This window comes from Nycticebus coucang, chromosome 8, assembly GCF_027406575.1.
Source record: "Nycticebus coucang isolate mNycCou1 chromosome 8, mNycCou1.pri, whole genome shotgun sequence".
NCBI lineage: Eukaryota > Metazoa > Chordata > Mammalia > Primates > Lorisidae > Nycticebus > Nycticebus coucang.
Window position 1 is genome coordinate 120,960,954 of NC_069787.1, and position 20,618 is coordinate 120,981,571.

Here is a 20,618-nt window from a genome sequence, read left to right on the forward strand (position 1 = left end):
GGCTGTTTTTTAAGGATATTAATCCCATTCATGAGGACAGAGTCTAATCACATCCCCCAAAGCTCCACCTTCCAATGCTGTCACGTTGGCTGTTAGGAGTTCAACACCTGGGTTTGGGGGAGACACAGACATTCAGAGCGTAGCAAAGGGATCAAGAAGGAAACCAACGTGAATTTTAGGGGGAGTATCTAAGAATTAAATTTTGACTTTATTGTGTTTACCATAAATTTCATAAGCTATGTTTTGGGTCTAGCTAGATAATACATATCCATAGAAGTATCCTTTATTAGGTTTAGCCAATTGTTAATTTCTGTCTCCTTTGGACATGCAAAATATATTAGTTCCAGAGGTCATGGGTTAAGAACTTTAGCACTGATTAAAACGGTGAGCATATAGTTTGTAATTATGAACTTAAAACTGTTGTAACAGTGAGTTCTATGTATTTACTCTCTTGACAAGCCACAGATAATATGTTCATATATTTTTAACACATGAGAACTGTATGTAGTTTTGCACATTCTGTTGTTTGAGTTGAATATTCAACTCAAGTGTTGAAGATACGGATGTGTGTTTGTATTTTCTCTTTGAACTCTGGAGTCTATCATGGCCAGCTTTGAGCAGATTGGTGCATTGGTTAGAGATCATACAGAATCAAAAGCCTCAAGCTGAATCCAGTTCTTGCTGCTTCTTTAAACCGCTGTTGCAGTTCAACTTGTTGATGACACATTAAAATAAGACATTCAAACCAGAGAGGAACAAGAAAATTCAAGTGGGGCTGCTTTGGCTGATGGTGTTTAAGGAGCATTGCCTTGGCTGTCTGTTCCCACTTAGAACCCGGCTAGAGCTACTAACACATAATGTATATTTTAAAGAATGAAAAAGGAGCCTGTGTAATTTTAATTTTGTTCACTTTAGGTAGTAAATAAGACTCATAGGTTTTAGAATATGGTACATTATTTTTTCTTTTCCACAAAGAATGAGATAAATTTGACAACACTTTAGATCTGCAAATAAGCAAACTGCAAAAAGCATGTAAAATTTTAAAACCATTGGTATAAACGTATGCTTTATACATAGCCTTTGTATGAAAACAAAGCTTGGAAGCCTCGACTGTGCAATGATTTTTACTTAATTTTACTGATGATATAGTCACTGCTTTCTAAGTGAAGAATTTCTATGGGTATTTCCTGTTACAAACCTGGTACACGTATTTCTTCTTCTTTCTTTTTCCCTGCTCCCTCCCTTCCTCTCTCCTTTCCTTCCTTCCTTGTTTGTTTCCACTTGACGTTAGGTGCTATATTCTTGTTCTCCCCAATTGTCTTTTCTCTGCCTTCTGCCAGTCTTCTTGGGGCTCCCTTTGGGGTCACTCTCTCCCCCTCTTTGGCGTCATCTCTCCAGACTCATCAGCCTCTGACATCGTCTTGCCCGCTCAGGCCTTCTACCCCCAGGCACCTGCTCTCAGGTACTACTTGATTTAGAGTTGACTGTGGAAGGAGGCGTCAGGCAGGCAAAATGATTCCTGTGGGCTCTGGAGGGGGGACCTGCCTTGTTACAGGGTATGGAAGGACCTAGGCTGTCGGAGGACAGACCTGGGGGCAGTGGCCTGGCAGCCAGCCACAGGAGCTAGCCGCTTTGTCACTCCCTGGAGTAAACTTTCCGGCTCCCTGAATGTGCTGCACTTCAGTTTTCTTAATCATAATCCAAGAGCAGTTCCTGGAATCTTTATTGTTTCCATCACAGAAGTTTTGTATGAGCCACTGGCCCCTTGGCTTATTGGCTAAAGGAATAGTTTACCATATGTTGTGTTAGTATTAGTGAAAGATGGTAATACCAGGCAGTAATCCTTTAATTACCCTTTTCAAAACTATCTTATCTTCACTCTCAAACGAGCAACTATTTTAGCTGTAGATTTCTCCCCATTTTTGATAGAATGGGGTACCCTAATCCCTCAATCCCTTAGTAAACCAGCTGTCATCTGGGTAGGGCTCTAAATCAGGTTGTTTTGATTTTGGGGTCTGAACTCCATCTGGGTGGAGATGGCCAGGGGTATCGAAATTCTTCCTGGTGACCTTATACCATGGTACCTGTATATCCATCTGCTAGGACTTTTGTCACAGGCAGGAAATACTGTGAAATTCCTGCTCAGGGTTAACCAAAGGAAGCAGCTCTGAAGGGCTTCATTCTTCTGGCCTCTCCTCCCTTATTAAAGTGTGTGAAGAAGCCTTGTTAGCTATGAATTCTTACTGACAAGCTGACTCAGGGTCAAGGTGGATGGTAAGGCTAAGAACATTCCATGAAATAGTGGGCCAAAAAAAAAAAACCCACATGGAAACTGGTACAGATGGGGGATTGGAAGGGGTCTTAGTGGTGATATCCCAACCCTAGAAATGGGGTGCCTCTTATAGGAAATGGGGTTCTTAACCCCTATAAAGCATGATTAAAAGTCTGAGTCCTGGAGTTAGTTTGGATGCAAATCTTGGCCTTGCTACCACTTAGCTGGGTGCTCTTGGGTTCTAAGCCTTTAGTAAAGTGGGGATAAGAACAGTATTGGCTTTCTAGAATTTTTATGGGGGTTCACTGGGTAAAGGGGAATGAAACGCTTAGTATATTCCTGGCATATGATAAATATTCATTGATTTTCTACTCTACTGTTTTCAAACTTTTTGTAAAAACCAAGTTACAGACAGTAATATGTAATTGCTTTCCTTTTCACAATAGTCCGATGCAGAGAGACTTGTGCACCCGCTGTGTTCACAGTAGCCGAGAGCCTGCATCGCACCCCTGGGGATTCAGGAGGACTTTGTAAGGAAGGACGGGAATAGTTTTAGGGACATCGTTTGCCAGATCCTCATTTTCTAGGTTTTCCCTTCTAAAACAGACTACATTTACAGTTAAAAGTGTTAAGGGAGGTTGTCTTTCCCACCTCCGTTTCACAGCTGACTTTTTGCCATTTTGCTATAGAAAGGCATCTCTCTTATGCATGTCAAATCTTACCATGGTGTCCTGTACCCAGAGGTAAAACCATGGGGCCCCACCTGGCGGGGTGGGGAGTCAGTTTGAAATATGGATTTCAACAAAGCCTCCTTTAATTAATTAAAGTACCATAAACCTGCATCTCCGTAAGAGATGCATTCTCAATAAAATTTTGCTTTTAATGCTTAATGCATTAAAATCGGAAATAATTGTGTTGTTTTGATTTTAGGTTATTTATGGTATTTGCGTTAATGATACAATTTAGAAGAATCTTTTAGATTTAAAGCTCAATGATCACAGGGCATTTTTAAAATTAAATCTAAAAACTTATTTTTTACATCAAAGTATGATAAGGTGGAGTAATAATGAGACCCTCTCATGTAGAATTATATTACATTAAGAAAATTTTGGGGGGAAATTGAAATAGAAAGGTGAATTCAGGGAGAAAGAAAAAAATAATGTAAAATACCTGTTAAGGAAAGCTTACTTTTCAATGAATGTTGCTGGGTACCAAATAGTTTCAACATTCCACTGGGTACATTTAAAAGTGTATAGATGTACAATTAGCTGGAAAATACATCTTTTTAATACTTTAAAGTCATGATAAGAAATATTAGATGTCAACTTAAGAATGGGTCTTGAGAATATGGTGTTAAAATTTTGGCTTTTAGGAAGTATAGGATTTAATTGGTTGGTATTTTATGTATGGCTTATCTTTTGCTAATTTAGTCTTTGACTGAAAAAAAAATGAATGTCTGGTAGGTGCCAGACTCAGTGCCAGATGTGCCAGAACATTCTTGCTTTGCAGAGGTCACAGGGCAGCCCTCACTCTTTGGTTTAGAAACTGAATTAGGATGGGAGCCGCAGCAATCAAATAAAAACACAGAATACAGCATTTGGTAAAGGACTATACTGATTCAACTAATGATGCTACTACATTACTCCAAGTATGGTACTTGTGTTGTTTTCTTATAGGAACTGTACCTACAAGGGAGGTTCTTAAGTTAGCATCTTTATTTGCCACCTACTGTATACTAAAATACAACTGACACTTGGGTAGGGGAGATGACTCTGTTTTCTTGTTTGATTGTGTTTTTATAAAGAGCACTTGGATTTCAAGGCATCTTCATGGAAAATAGTGTTAACATTACTTTCTTAGTATTTGATCTTCCACCATGAAATCTCAGAGTGGTGAATTCATTTTCTTCATTATCGGATTTCTTTATTTATGATTTGGGTGATTAATTTGACATATGTTTTAGGAATATCCAGAAGTTTAAAACTAGAACAGAGAAGCTCAGCAGGATGGGATTGTATGCTACAAACTGTTCCCTTCAGTGTGGAACTGCGCTAATTTGTTTCATAATTTCTCTGAATTCATTTTTGAAGGGCATAGAGCAGCAGTTCTCGACCTGTGGAACTGTATGAAAAGCCCATGGCATTAGGAAGGTTGAGAACAACTGGCATTAGAGTTATGCCTGACATAATAAAGAAACTGTTAATGAGTTAAACTCTACTTTGCTTTTTCTCCTAGGTGAAAAGAAATGGATTATCTCAGACAGTAAGCCAGGAGGAAAGAAAGAGACAAGAGGTGTGTTTCTACCCAGAAGGTGCTTTAGAGCTCTAAAGTGTGAACGTGGGTGTTTGCTTTCTTGTGTTTTCACCTACTGTGTGCCCTTCTTCAGAGTTGTCCTTTGAAAATGTGTGTGTGTGTCTTTTTACAAAAATGGTAAGGAATCTTTGTTAAATAAAGCTGCACATAAGCGTCCAGATAGGAAAAACATTTAAGTATCTCAGTGTCATTTGAATTTAAACCAGAAAGCACTGAGTCTGGGTATTTAAACTGGAAGAAATATGTTGAAAAATGAAATCTACATTATATCCTAGAACTGAAAAAGAATATTAGTGGAAAAATTGGCCAAATCTGAATAACATGTGTGCATTAGTTTGTAGACAAATGTACCCTGGTTATGTAAGGTGCCCTGGTGAGAGAAAGCTACAAGAAACTCTAACTTGCTTTACGAATTTTATATAAATCTAAAATTATACCAAAATAAAAAGTTTATTTAATGGCCAGTTGAGGTGGCTCATGCCTGTAATCCTAGAGCTTTGGGAGGCTGAGGTGGGAGGATCACTTGAACTCAGGAGTTCAAGACCAGCCTGTGCAAAGTGAGACTGCATTTCTACTAAAAATAGAACAATTAGCTAGGCATGGTGGCAGGCACCTGTAGTTCCAGCTACTGGGGAGGCTGGGGACAAGAGGATCCCTTGAGCCTAGGAGTTTGGGTTGCTGTGAGCTAGGCTGAGGCATTTTTTTAACCTTAAAAAAACACAACAGTACAGAACTTTGGTGTACATACCCACTGAGAATGAAAAAAATGTATTATGTCATAATTTTTCTTCCTATTTTTTAAAGAGAATGAAACTTTGATGCAGGAGAATTCCTCTGTCCCCCTCCCATTCCCTGCCTGTCTCCCCAGAGACAAGTAGAATTATGAATTGATGCATATCCTTTTAAATCAATCTCTTTTTAAATAATGTATTATATACAAATGTACACACAGACATATTTGTGTGGGTGTTAAAATCTATACATGATATGATTTTGTACATATTTTTGGTTATTTGCTTTTTGCACTCAACGTTTTGAGACTTTTTGTGTTAATGCATATTAATCTAGATTATTAATTACAACCAGTATATAGTATTACATTCTATGAATACCACCTTTCTAAATTTTTTATAAAGGTGATATTTTTTTATCCGTTTTCCTAATGATGGAAAGTAGATGGTACTTTTTCTTCATTGTCGACACTGCGGTATAAAACAGTTCTCTCCAGATTATAAAGCTTCTCCAACATACTTAATCCCATTTAAACATTTCTGTTCTTTCCAACCTTATATATTTAAACTGTGTCTATTTCTTTTATACTCTGAAAATATTTGTTTAGATTTGTCATGTACATAAGTAACAACAGCAGAAAATCTAACTTTATGGATTGACTCCTTGTGTTAAACTACGAATTTCATTTGCCTCTCACGTGATCTATTCTAAATAGCTCCTTATGTCTTTTTGTCCAATTTTAGTATTTTGGATTTGATTATGCAAGGTTTTGCTGTGAAAATATTTTAAGTTATTCGAAGCCACCGTATCAGGAATGTTTGGTCAGGAAGGGAGAATTTTCATTAGTTTGCCTTTTATGTTTCTTAAGGATAATTGTATTGATTGAATAGAATTACACAAGACACAGGTTAGATAAGATTCATTAATGTTCTAACTCCTTACTCTTCCATTCATTTCATCACTTAATTTTCTGAAGCACAGCTGAGGCTAGAACAGAACATTTAAGTAATACCCGAGTCCTTGAACCTTATGGATGCTAAAATGGGAGGTAGACACTGAGATTAGCACTTCTAACGGTATTTGCAAAGAATGGAGCACTCACCAACAGTGGGGCATCCATCTGCTGGTGCCTGCCTACCCTGCTCCTCCCAGCATCAGTCAGAGCCCACCCAGTGCTCTTTGGGGCAAGGGCTTGAAGGGTGCATCCCTGCTGGTTGGGGTGATGAAGCAGGGTCACCAGGGAGCTCTCCAGAAAGGATGTGAATCTCAGGCCTGCAAGGATGTTCCCGGAGGAGGAATTCTCCCTCTGTGTTGCCATTTTTAGAGGATCTGAATTTGATTTTGTTAAGGAGCTAGACAAATTCCTCACACAGGGCGTTGGTGTCTATCTGCACATGTAAGTTGGCATTTCATCATTAACACTTATCAGGAAAACCACTGTGTGCCTGACACCGAGAGTCTCTGCAGAGGGGTCCTGTGCTCCTTGAGACCCTGAGGAGGTAGAGGGGGTGCCTGTTGAGCAGATGGAATTACTTTCAATTCTATGAGTTTATATAAAAGAATTCCTGTGGCTGATAAGAACTTTGTAAGGGTAGGTAAAGTCATGCTGGAGTTTTTGCTGTTATTGACTGCAAATAAGCCAGATTAAAACATAGGGAGAGAAAGAGGACCCGTGGGAGGGAGGCATTGGTGAGAAATTTTCTCTGAATCCCAAGCGATGATCATAAATTCTTACTGTCCCTGAAGCAGCATGCTTTGAAAGCATGGCTGGAGGAGATGACCCCAAAGTTAATTAGTGTCACACTGAGATTTTATGACATGCACTATTTCCTTCCATAGATTCTACCCCCTAGCAAAGGCACGACCTCAGTGTGCAATGTCAGGCCATCCTGATGCTTTGGTTTTCTCAGACATGCACCACAGGCAGTGACTATTTTTCAAGGTTTGGGCATATGTGACTTATATAAGGACAGTAGTTCTGTGATCCACTTTTCTCAGCCTTTACTTTGTACTTTGCAAGATATTCTGTCATTCTTACAGTAGAATTATGAGAGCTGTCTTTAAAATTAGTTATGAACTTCTTTTTCCTTTTTACCAGGCTATCTTTGAAGTCATATCCTCTGAACATTCATATTTACTCAGCTTGGAGATCTTGATACGAATGTTTAAAAATTGTAAAGAACTGAGTGATACCATGACTAAAACTGAGAGGCACCACCTCTTCTCCAATATTACGGACGTCTGTGAGGCGAGCAAAAAGTAAGTGCACTGCAGCCCCCGCCACGCCAGGAGGTGGCATACTAATAAATCCCTTGTTATCTCTGAAGAAGGGCGTTTAGGGAAGCCTCTTGTTCATTCAGTTGGCTTTTGTCTTCATTCCTTGATATACATTTTAAGCTATCTTTCGAGTTTGGTGTCTAGACGGAAGCTCGGTGTGTAATGAATCGTCACCAGTGACAGTGGCCCGAGGTCTCTGCTCCTTGCCCTCCCCCACTCTGCTCACTCTTCCCTTCTGCTTCGGGAAGGGGAGAATCTTGGCTTGGTGCTGCTCTGTGATATTTGTGCAGTTTGGATAAGAAAGAGTAGGCCTCAGGCTTAGGTCTTTCATAGGCAGTATCTGGCTAGAACTGACTATTTTATTTTCATTATATTTAAGAATTTTTTGCTTTACTTTTTGTCATGAAAGGTAGATAAAATCATATGATAAATTTTCACACTTGAGACTTACATTTCATAATGGTTAACATTTTTCCTTATTTGCTTAATTCTTGTGGCTTAAATATTTCCAAGTACATAGATACTCGTACAATGTTTTACTCATAAATACTTCAGGATTCAGACATTTTAGATGACCGGTCATACTTACTATTGCTTATTTTATGATTTTATCCTATTTAATTTTTATATATATAATAGATTCATGTTTTAAAATTCCAAGGCTATACAAGGGTCCATAGTGAAAATGTTAGTTATATACTGTTCCCTGGACCCTGAAAAACGGGAGTCAACATTTACTTTCTTTTAGATCTCTTTAGAAATAGTTCATGATTATATTAGAAAATATATTTGGATTTTTTTCTTGTTATTTAATGGTAGCATACTTTAAACACTGCCCTTCCTCTTACCTTTGTGGCCTCTATCCTGAAGATCATTACATGATCACGCATTAAAAGTTCCCTCCCAGCCTTTTCCTTGTCATGACAGAGGGGACCTGTTTGCTGTCTGTGGTCAACATATCTTGCTCTGTAACTTATATCTTGCTCTTGTTCTGTAAATCTCTCTCTCTCTTGTCCTCAAAAGACTTTGTTTTTATGCTAAAACATAAAAAACTTCTTCATTCATTTTTATGTTTTTTTTCCCCTTGCAATTATTTGTTGGAGAGGTCTCAGGTCATTTGATCTGTGGTATTTCTTGGGAGGCACATCACATGGGAGTGGTGATCAATACCTGATCCATTAATTCTTTAAGGATTGCAAAATGGTGTTACTCAAATTCATCATTCTTTATTAACTTATTAGCTGGACTATTTTTATGGAGGGAAATGCACACTTGTCTGTTAATGTACCCAGTGGCAAATTTCATGTTATTTTACCTACTGGTGCTCAAATTGTCCCATCTTTGATCTTAATAATTTTTGATCATTTTCTTGCTCTATGACGCTTTAAGATGTTTAAAGGATCATATTTTACAGCTCTTGTTACAGGGTTGGAATCAGCCATTTCCCTAAAGACCACTGGTATCTTTTGATATGAAGTGGTTTAAGACCTCAGCGTGGGAACTGGGGTTGCTCAGGACTTAGTGGGTTTAAGGCTGTTTCAATAGGTAAACAGAAGAAAAAATCCAGGCTCATCTGTATAAAACAAGGTATATTTATTTATTTTTAATTTCAGATTAAGGGTACGAACAACCAGGTCACAATAGAATGTATATAAAGAAACATATAGGTACTTTAGACTTTTCAAAATCTATTATCTCGATAAATCATAAAAAATTTTAAAAAGGAAGCCGAGTTTTTATGTCTGTCCCTCTACCCTGTTACCTTCTTGTATAAGCTAAAAAAATTGTTGATCTTTGTTTTTTTTAATACAAACATATTCATGTGTAGATTTGTATTGTCCTCACTTAGACACGTGAAACCATTTTTCACACATTTTCTTTGTTCATGAAATAATATATAATAGAGATTGCTCCATAGTGGGTTTTTTGTATTTTTTTTTTTTTTGAGACAAAGTTTCACTCAGTCACCCTTGATAGCATGCCATGGCATCATAGCTCACTGGGACAACCTCAAACTCTTGGGTTCAAGAGATCCCCTTGCTTCAGACTTCCCAGTAGCTGGAATTACAGGCGCCCGCCATAATGCTCAGCTATTTTTTTAGAGAGGAGGGCTCATTGTTGCTCAGACTGGTCTCGAACTCCTGAGTTGAGGCAGTCTACCTGCCTCAGCCTCAGGCAATCCACCTGCCTCGACCTCTCAGAGTGCTGGGGTTACAGGCATGAGACACCCATGCCTGGCCTCCATGGTGGTTTATAGAGCTATTCCTCACTCCTTTTTTCCAGCTTTGTCATAGTTTACCCGTCAGCCCCTTGTCTGTGGGTGATAGGTCCATTTTGAGTCTCACTGTTATAAGGAGTCCTGGTATGCTTATCCCTGCTGCATTTTAGCCACTGGGTCTTTGGAATAGATACTAGATCAATGGGTAAGTATGTATGCAGTTTTGTCAGACATCGCCAAATCCTCCTTCATAGCAATCATACCATTTTGCAATACCACCAAGAGCAGATGAGGACCTGCTTCCCCAGAGCCTTTCCAGCAGAGTATGTCAACAAGCCTTTAGATTTTTGTTAGTCTGATGGGCAGAGTGGATTATCTGAGCATAGTCTTGTGAGTGTTTCTCTTATAAGCTTTTCTGTGTGAATAAGAGCCATCTGGAACATAGTATGTGTCAGCAAATGTTAAACTAATCATGTTCCTCTATAATGTTGAAATGAATTAAAATTTAAAGTGAGCACTGATATTACATCAACAAAAGTGGAGGAAGGAAGGAGTTGTCTTATACTTGCTGAAACCCAAGAATATTTGCTTTGACTAGATCAGCAATGCAATGTGTGCCTTTTTAATTAATCACAGGGAATTATCTGCTTAATAAGAAGGAGAGAGAAAAAATATTAGTATTTCTTCTGCTCAGAACAGTAGAGACTATTACAGGCATCTTACCTGAAAAAATTGATAAAATCATAAAAGCAGAAATAATGATCATAACTTAATTCATCAAGTGCTAAAATATTAGAATGGAAGTTGCTCCCTGGAGCTTGGAGGAAGTATACATTTATGTCTGTATCATTATTTTAGTTATCTTTTATGGAATACTTTCTTATATCAAGCATTTTGCTACAGCCTTTTCTACAGAGTATGGTATATATAGCAAAATAGCTGCTTAATGACCCTGAGTCCAAGTCTTAGGATAAATAACAAAAGTATTCATGTAGTTCATGATGGTGAGCATGTCAAATTTATCACTCCTGAGAGGTCAGAAAAACTGAAAGTGGAAAGTTCTAAAAGGATCTGGAAATATACTGTAATGTAGGTTTAATTTAATGAGCTATATCCAATAAATATATAACCCATAAAATGCCTTAAAGGAATATTTAATAATGTGGAAAAGTTTTCATAATATATTCAGATTGTAAAACAGTTCTAAGGAGTGGAGTTTTGTATTATGTTAGATTTTAATTATTTGGAAGGTAATTTATCAAAAGCACAAGGATTTATGCAAAGAAAGAAACCCAAGGAAAGGAAAAACAGGCTGTCTGCTTCTAGCTGCAAGATCCATAATGGGCTAACCTTGAAATAAGTCATTTGATTTAAATTACAGATTTAAATGTTGTTATTTTAATTTCAAACCATTTAAAAAATTTAAATCACCTATGATTTTAGTAAGAAGTTTTGTTTCTATAGCAGCTTATAGGAAGGCACCATTTTGAACGTTTTTGTCTATGTTTTATTTGAAAAAGGAAACTCAGAAGCTTCTCAGTTTCCATTAAAAGAAAATGAAATAAATATACTTGTCTGTAATATTTTTGCTTTGTTTTGCAAGAAATGCAATGCTTGAATGTGGATTTCTGCCTTCATGATCATTTGATCTGTTATAATTTATTTCGACTAAGAATGCTCAGCTTTTATGTGATAATCCTCTGTCTATATCATAATAACTTGATTTAATTTGAAACATACATTTTAGGTACAGACAGGCAGGGACAATTACTATGATTGTGCATATGTGTGTGTGTATCAGTAGTGTCCCTATGAAATTATTCTATTCTTTATAAAGAGTTGTTCATTTCAGCCGCCACTCATGGGGCACCTACGTTCCAGACCATTTCAGCTGGTGCACCTGCCCGGTGACTGTGGCCCTCAAAGGGCTGTGGTGGCTGGTGGCACTCCCCAGAGTGTGTGCAGAGGCTTTTAGCAGGGAGCACTTCCCCAGCAACAGGAAGGTCTGGGTCAAGCTGGAGGTTATGGGCTTCAAGCCCTTGCTGAGGACCAAAGGCGAGGCTGAGAGCAGAGAGCGAAGGCCTTTGTGTGCCCTGCAGAGGAGTTGTCGCTATTTTCTGAAGGCCGTGGGGACACATTCAGTGATGAAGCAGGGGACTGATGTGGTGGTTTTGGAGAGAACAGTGTGGTGTTCCCATTAGTAAGAAGGTGGAAGTGGTGACAAATTTGATGCAATTAAATTCTGAAGAAACACAGCCCGCTACTGTGGGGACTGACTGGGGACTCAAAGAAGACGGCCTTGACAGAGATGGAGAACATAGACTCTCAAGGACTTGCTGGAAAGTGGGAGAAATTTAGTTTGCTCCCTGGGTTTCTGCCTGGCTGTGATTGGAGGTTGGATTAGCCAAGATATTAGAGAAGCCAGCTAGGGCTTAGTGAGGAATAAGGAACTCATTTGGGGCATGTTAAATTTGAGTGTCTATGGAACAAGAGTGCAAGGTGTATAGTTGGAAAGAAAAGAACAGATTAGAACTCCAGAAAAATCTTCAGTAGAATGTAGATTTGACTCAGAGGGGTGATGCTCGTCAATTTGGGTTTAAGTGAGGTTACCAGATCTTACAGCAGTGGTTTGTAAGTGGTGATGGGAATTACCCCCAGGGGTATTTGGAAATGCCTTTTGGTTGCCCCAGTGACTCGGAGGCTGTACTGGCGTTAGTAAGTGAGAGCCAGGGGCCCAGGCATCCTGTAATTGTCAGAACAGTCCCACACAAGCATGAACTATCTCACCCGGGTGCCAATGGTGTCCTCCTGAAGATGCAAAGGAGACTAATGTCGGAATTTTGGCACAGAAACACCTGAGGGGGGTGTGGGTTGGAAGAGAAATGAAGTACCTGGATGAGAACTCCATAGTGTGCATGCACCTCTCTCAAGTCCTGCGGCTGTGAAGTTTTCTCTCTTGTTTCTACCTTTCTGTTACCTTCTGTCTTGTGTCATGGGCCTGGCAACTGTGCTTGCCAGCCCTCCTTGAAAGGTGGGCTTTCAATGAAAGGGGCCAATACATTGTATCGGCCCCTCCTAAGCAGGTTGCCATGCTTTTCCTTTCCCCAGGATGACTTGTGCTGAGTCCTTTAAGTTTATGTAATAACTACGTGGCTTTGGGTCCGTGCCAGGACGAAGCCTCTGACTCCCAACTCTGAACCTATTTCCTTCCTCCTTAACTATGTTCTCTGACTCATTTACAGACTGTCCCCGGATTCATGATCTCCCTGTCCCCAAAGCCTAATCATCCTGTGGAAAGGGGAGTATGAGTTAGCCTCTTTCATTTGGAAATGAATTGGCTTAATTCATAACCACATATCACACAGAGTATATGCTTAGCATGTTTGCATATTTAAAATTTTTTATTTTGGTTCTTCCTTCACAAATCTGTGTTCACTTAGAATGATTGAGAGATAATTGCCATGTTAATAGAAAAAGACGTGTAACTGTGACTAATTTACATTAGTTTGCAAGGAAATATGGTTTAATACCAGTTTTTAAGTTTAAGATCCATGGTAAAAGACTGACGATATCAGGAAAAGAAATTGTCTTTTATACCAAACTGAATATTAACCCTACTGTTTTGTTTAGAAACCCTAAAGTCTGAGAAAGAGCTTTTGTGTTGTTGAAAGTCTTGCATCAAATGAAAATTCAGTGATTCTTTGCTATGACGCTTTATAAAATAATGTGTTGTTACCCTCAATTCTGAGTTTTCATTCTAAAGTTCTGGGTTATGCTAACAACCTTTCATTTACATTTTTTCAGTCACAGAATATGCTATTATTTGTATCCTATAAAATCTATCCTGCCGAAGAACTTTGCAAGGTACCTATTTCTCTTTCTTCCCATTGCAAAGAAACATTGGTGTTTCTTTGGAAAGCCATTTAAAGCTAAAACCATACTTGTCTTCAGTTTCTGCAAAGTAAAAATATCCACCCATGTGCCTTTGTGTCCTGAGAAATTGACTTTGTTCCCAACATATAATGAGCCGTTAATGCCAAATTCTCCAGTTTCTGGTTTGTGTAAAGGGTAAATTACACTAATAGTAAACATATAGTACTTACCCAGCACTCGAGGCTCCAGAAGATTTTTTCTTAATTTTAATCAGATATATTAAAATTGAAATATCATGGACATTAAAAACAATTTTAAGTGCATATACTTGAACATTATTGTACGGACTGAGTTCATACTATCGAAAATTACATTTTATCCAAGTAATAGCACAGTCTATCTGCGTTGTAAAATATGGTTTCCATTTGGTAATTAAAATTCTAAGCTTCAATGCTTCAACCAAAGAATAGAAGCTTTCAAAAGTATTTTTATAGTATTAGTATTAGCCTGTCATCCTTTTTGACTAATTCTTAAAGCCAAATTTTAAAAAGAGAAACATGTTAAATTTAACTAAGCCAGAGAATGTGGAAGTCTTTAAGTTGTAGAACCTGTTTCATTTTTGCCCTGAAGTAATCGCCATTTCTGTTGGGGTTTTTTTGTTAGCAAATATTCTTTCCTCGCTCCATATAGACTCAGGGTAAGTTTATCACAAAATCATTGGTAAATAAAGCTATTCTGTTATTTTCCTTACCATGACAGAGAAACTTCATTCCTTCTAAAACTAACTTTTTCTTTTTTTTTTTGGAAAGGTAAAGGAATCTTTATTTCATCATAGGTAAAACTAACTTTTTCAACCGACAGTTGACAGTGACATCTGGAAGCTACTCTTATGGCACTTTTTGACTTTTTCTCTGTCCTGGGAAAGAAGAACAAAGATGTTCATTTGGAATTCCCCTCACCTTCTCCCAGTGACAGGGGCATTCTGGCCCCTCTTGTTTGGCTCTTACCAACAACCAAATAAAAATAAATAAATAAATAAATAAATAAATAAAGTGATAGTAAAAGAAGTGCTTAGCTGGGTATCATTTAAAGTAGAGAAATAAGGCTGACAGATGTCTCAGTGAGACGGGCAGTCCTTTTGCTTCAGACTGCAGAAAAGCAGCGTGGCATCTATTTCTGGTAAAGTTGAACAGGAGGCATTGCCAGTTGAAGTGTTGAAAATTTGACATTAGGTCAGTTTTGGTGGTATCTGTATTTCTGGTAAAGTTGAACAGGAGGCATTGCCAGTTGAAGTGTTGAAAATTTGACATTAGGTCAGTTTTGGTGGTATCTATATTTCTGGTAAAGTTGAACAGGAGGCATTGCCAGTTGAAGTGTTGAAAATTTGACATTAGGTCAGTTTTGGTGGTATCTGTATTTCTGGTAAAGTTGAACAGGAGGCATTGCCAGTTGAAGTGTTGAAAATTTGACATTAGGTCAGTTTTGGTGGTATCTGTATTTCTGGTAAAGTTGAACAGGAGGCATTGCCAGTTGAAGTGTTGAAAATTTGACATTAGGTCAGTTTTGGTGGATTTATTCAAAAGATGGTGAATCTTTGACTGCAAAATGCTTCTGTTAAAATGAAGCCATAGTCTTTGCTTTTTTCCCCTTCTCTTTTTCATATTTAAATTTTTTTGAATTATTATGGGTACACAATAGTTATATGTGTTTATGGGGTACATGCGGTATTTTGATACAAGCATGCAATGTGTCATAACTACATGAGGATAATTGGGGTTTCCATCACCTCACACATGTATCATCTCTTCATGTTAGGAATGTTCCCATTCTACTCTTCTAGTTATTTGAAAGTACACCCTAACTTATTGTTGATCTTTGAAAGTGAGGAGGGAGGGGTCAAAGCCTGTCATGGCAGATTTATAATGGTGATCAGATCGAGCCAATATTGATTATGATGTGAAATGAATGTGGCCCAGGGCTATGAAAATTGGAAAAAAACTGTAAGTAGAACAATACAAATTAATTTCTCTATGTAAATGAGAGATACTTTTTTTTTTTTTTTAAGCAACGGTCTCACTTTATCACCCTCAGTAGAGTGCTGTGGTGTCACAGCTCACAGCAACCTCCAACTCCTGGGCTTAGGTGATTCTCTTCCCTCAGTCTCCCGAGTAGCTGGGACTACAGGTGCCCTCGACAACGCCTGGCTATTTTTCTTTCCCAGTTTGACCGGGGCTGTGTTATGAACCCACCACCCTTGGTATATGGGGCCGGCGCCCTACCCACTGAGCCACAGGTGCCGCCTCCAGAGATACAATTTTTTAAAAAGCACACCCATTAACAAAAAGGATGACTGATTAGAGACATGCACTTAATTCAGTCTCTTCTAAAATCTCTGTAAAAATGAGGAAGTGAATACACAAACAAGGATTAAAAAAGCAAAAAAGAAGAGACGCGAGCAACAGCATTTTGGAACCTGCAAAGCCCGAGATGATGACTCCCAGTAACCCTGTCAGGCAACACAAGAAAGTTTAAATCTAACCTGATAGGGAAGTGAGCCAGGAAACAAACAGACGCAAAGCCAAGACTTCTGACAGGTGTGGGAATTGATGACAGAGCTGGCCAAGGTGTGAGTACAGCCAGGAGTTTTATGACAGTCTGTTCAAGGAGTAGCGGGACCCTGGGTCCTTTCCTTGCCCCAGCAGCAGGGCAGATTCGTGAACACTGGACTGGGAACCTCAGGCCCACCTGAAGAGGGGTGGACTACCAGACAGGAAACAAGGATAGCGTGAGGGCTGGAACCTGAAGCTTTCTGTCCCCATTCTCCCTTGGGAACTCTGGTAGCCAGGTGCACGGGTATCTGCCGTCCTTTTTTGTCAAATGGTGATGGGCATAGTGCAGGTTAAGTAACATTTTTCATTGGGTTTTATGCTCAAATACATCATTATTATCATTACTACTAAGTTTTTTATTTCAAAATATTAAGGGAGCACAAATGCTTTTGTTATGTGGATACCTTTTGTAATGCTTAAGTCAGGGCTTGGATGTGCCCAATCTTCATTGTTACGTTTTGCAGAAAGTGGTAAGTTAAGGATTGCAGCAAGAACATGTAAAACTTTAAAAAATACAATCATTGGGCAGCGCCTGTGGCTCAAGGAGTAGGGCGCCAGCCCCATATACTGGGGGTGGTGGCCCTGGCCAAAACTGCAAAAAAAAAACAAAAAAAAAACCAACCACCATTTTGGTAACCTGTTAGGCAAATACTTAGTGGCTCTACATCTGTTTCTCTCTCTGTTTAATAAGGATGGCAGTATATACGTACCTAACGCCATAGGATTGTTTTGACAATTAAATGATACAATACATATAAAATGCTTAGCTTGACCACGGTACGCTCTCCAATAGCGATTATTTTCTGCTATTCTTACTGTCATTTTGCTCGTCTATGTCTCTGAGGTTTGTGTTTGTTGACACATATCCTCCATCTACTGGCTTCTCCCAGCGTTCCTCTAGGACCAGGTGAAAGAGTAGATCTTGTTTTATACAGTCTAGTTCAATGGTTTGTTTTTAAAGGTGCTTGTGACACAGCGTTACAACACTTTAGCAATCATTTTAATTTTAATATTGAATGAAGTCAAAGTAAACAGACTCTTCCATAATCCTAAAGTTTGTTCGTTGTGACTTAGACTAAGACTAACATCTGAGCTGTATGTTTCCAACGAGACGGTCTTTTCCTTGGAAGTGGCAGAGTCCTTGGACCGGTGCTGCAGAGCAGGGCCGGCGTATTCCAGCTGCCAGGCAGGCAGTTGTCCTGGCTGCTTTATGAAGGCATGTGGGCCTGGGACGTTCCTTTTTGCCTTTGCAAGTTCCAAGTGTCTGTGGATTCTGTGTATTCTGAGTTGCCAGGTGGAGATTTCTACTTGGATAATGATCCTGGTTGGGACAGATTAAAGTGTTACCAAGCTCAGTCATTAGCTGTTATCAATTTTAGTGTGGGGTAGAACTTGGTGGAAAAAGAAACAATGGCTGGGCTTTAGTTGCAGTATTTCATCTGCATTGCATTTACAGCTGTGGAGTTTGAACCATTACATGGATTTTTGACTCTGCCAGTTATGAGTAAAACAAGCAGGACCACACAGTTTTTCAGGCCGATGGAAAAGATTTTAATGTAAACTTTGTGATCTAGCCAAGTTAAATCTAGCACTTGATTTAAGCACAAGGAGGATGGTTGATGTATTAAGTTTCAAAAGCAAATTCTTCTAAGCTTTCTAATTGCTTATTTATTGTGGGAGGTTGCTTCTAATTGCTACACATTAATTATTAGCATCTGGGCCTCGGTTTTGTGTTTTTCCAGCACTTTTCTTATTTCATAGGATATAACCCTTTATGTCATGCTGCAAGGTACAGCCGAGTCCTCCAGTAATGTTGTTTTGTTCAGGGTCATTTCATTATAACATTGATGAGAAAGAAAAGTCTATTCCCAGCCAGGACCATTGTCTGTGTGGAGTTTGCCTGTTCTCCTTATGTCTGTGTGAGTTTCCTCCCACACCCCAAATATGTGCATGTTAGACTGAGGGAGTGTGGGGGTGTGACTGTGCCTGGCAGTGGTCTGTCCAGGGTTGGCCCTTGCCCTGGGCCCTAAGCTTAGGCTCTGGGCACCTGTAACACTCAATGGTAATAAGCTGTTTGGAAAATAAATGAATGAACGGAGGAATACAAATGATTACAAAATATATGTTAGTCTAGTGTATGGCAATAATACAGATAGATGTACAACAAGAAATAACGTGGTTCGAAAGCACTCAGGGGGCCAGCCGTGTTTGTGATTGTTTTTGAACTGTGTGGTGGTAGGAGAGGCTCCTCTCAGTTTGACTTTGGAAGTATCTACGTACAGATTGGACCCTCTACCCCTACAACCACCGTCACTCACGGCTTCACCAGACATTGGGTAAATAATTATCTTACCTCTTTTTCTTCATGTTCCATGAATGTATCGCTCACACTTATTTCAGTGTTTTATGTGGATGTGTTTTGGAAGTTTAGTGGTGCTTTTGTGACCAGAATCATCCTGTAGGAACTTAACTCTTCATCTATATGAATTAGCCCATGGTAAAGTTGGTTTGACTATGTAACGTCTCACTGACAGTCACAGTTAAAATTAACCTATGGACAGCATACAGTGAGGACGTCACCACTGTTACCCCTTCGCAGTTGAGGTACAAATTAATTAGATGTATTTCCTTATAGTTATTCACTTAAATACAGTTGAAACTAGTGAGTTTTTTTCTCTAAGTTTTTTTTTTTTTTTTTTTTTTTTTTGCTTTTTGGCTGGGGCTGGGTTTGAACCCGCCACCTCCGGCATATGGGACCGGCGCCCTACTCCTTGAGCCACAGGCACCGCCCGAAACTAGTGAGATTTTGATTCTTCAGAATGCATTTGTGTAGACTTGTTCAAAAGCACACTTATATTTTAAATGTAGTTAAGGGTTCTGTCTGAAGTACTGAATTTTAATTCAGACCTCTGCTAGGGATTGCACATCTGGAAAATTATTGGGATACCTTCCTTTCGGTGTATATCACCCATGGAGCTGGTCATAGGTGGTGATTAGACTCATGCCGTATTTGAATGTCTTTAACCTCTTAGAATGTGGAGACCTTAAAAGCAAAGAGTATCTTGTCTTCGGTGACACAGCTCTCTGGTGCTTCATGGTGACATCGTCTAGTCCTTTCCTCACGGACCTTGCACCCTAAGTGAGGAATATTGTGCAGTATCTTCATCATAAGTACTCGCTAAACGTATCTCCATGGTTGCAGTTTTGCAGTATGTTCTAGAAATAAGGTAATTGATTATAAAAGTGTTCTATAATTCAAAATCTCTGGTTTTGTGTTTATTAACTTTTACATATATGTCTAATATATATTATCCTCAGATTAAAAAGACACCCAGGGCTCAGCACCAGTGGTAGTTCAGTGGTTAGAGTGTCAGCCACGTACACCAGGGCTGATGGTTTCAAACCTGACCCCGGCCTGCTAAACAACTATGACAACTGCAACAAAAAAATAGCCCGGTGTTGTAGTGGGCACTTGTAGTCCCAGCTCCTTGGGAGGCTGAGGCAAGAGAATCACTTGAGCCCACAGTCTGAGGTTGCTGTGAGCTGTGACGCCACAGCACTTTACCGAGGGTGACATAGTGAGACTCTGTCTCAATAAAATAAAATAAAAAGACACCCAAATAATTTATATTAACCCCCTTAAATTACTTTTACAGTGATTTGAGAAAGAAAAGAAAGTGTATGTTTGGAAGGTGCTGACTTAATTGAGGTTATAATTCCTGCTTTTTGGTCCGAAAAATATAATGTTTGCAAAATAAACTTTTATACAAAATTAGTTTGCATGTCTTTCTTAGGATTTAAATAAAAGAATTCTTTATCTCTTATTGTAAATACTGAGTGACCTCACAGCAAAATATTTTAATTTTTTAGAATGTCAACTTTGTGTAAAAATGTGTGAAAATGTGATTTTCTTAGAAAATTCTGAAATCACTTTCTGCATACTGAGACGACAGATAAATATCATTTTAAATACTAATTCAATACATTATCACTATGCTCTAATTTTTTTAAGGTTGTGGATTAAATCTTATAAGCTTTGTGTTTTTAAATTTTAGAAGTATATTTATAGAAAAAGATCTTGAGGAACCTGTGTATATGGTGAATGGTATTTGTTAAAGAACTTAACAGATATTTTATCTATACAGTGTTTTCTTTGGATTTCAAAAAATTTGGGGGAAATGATTCGGTCTTGGAAGAAAAATTTGGTGGAAAGTTTCCATAGAAATGTCAAGATTGGCTAAGATTGACCTTGTCACTTGTGGGGGATTCAAACAAAGGTCTCTTTGTAACAAGAAAAACTGTCTCTGTATCAGGAGTTCATTGG

At 38.7% G+C, this 20,618-nt stretch overlaps 1 protein-coding gene across 1 annotated transcript in view; it reads left to right on the top strand.

Annotated features, from left to right (window-relative positions):
* ARHGEF26 (Rho guanine nucleotide exchange factor 26) overlaps positions 1–20,618 on the top strand; it is a 128,183-nt gene that overhangs the window by 23,655 nt on the left and 83,910 nt on the right. The window contains exons 5-6 of the mRNA XM_053599313.1: positions 4,508–4,564; positions 7,416–7,576. Coding sequence (XP_053455288.1) covers positions 4,508–4,564; positions 7,416–7,576 — 218 coding nt within the window. The remainder of the gene's footprint in view (positions 1–4,507; positions 4,565–7,415; positions 7,577–20,618) is intronic.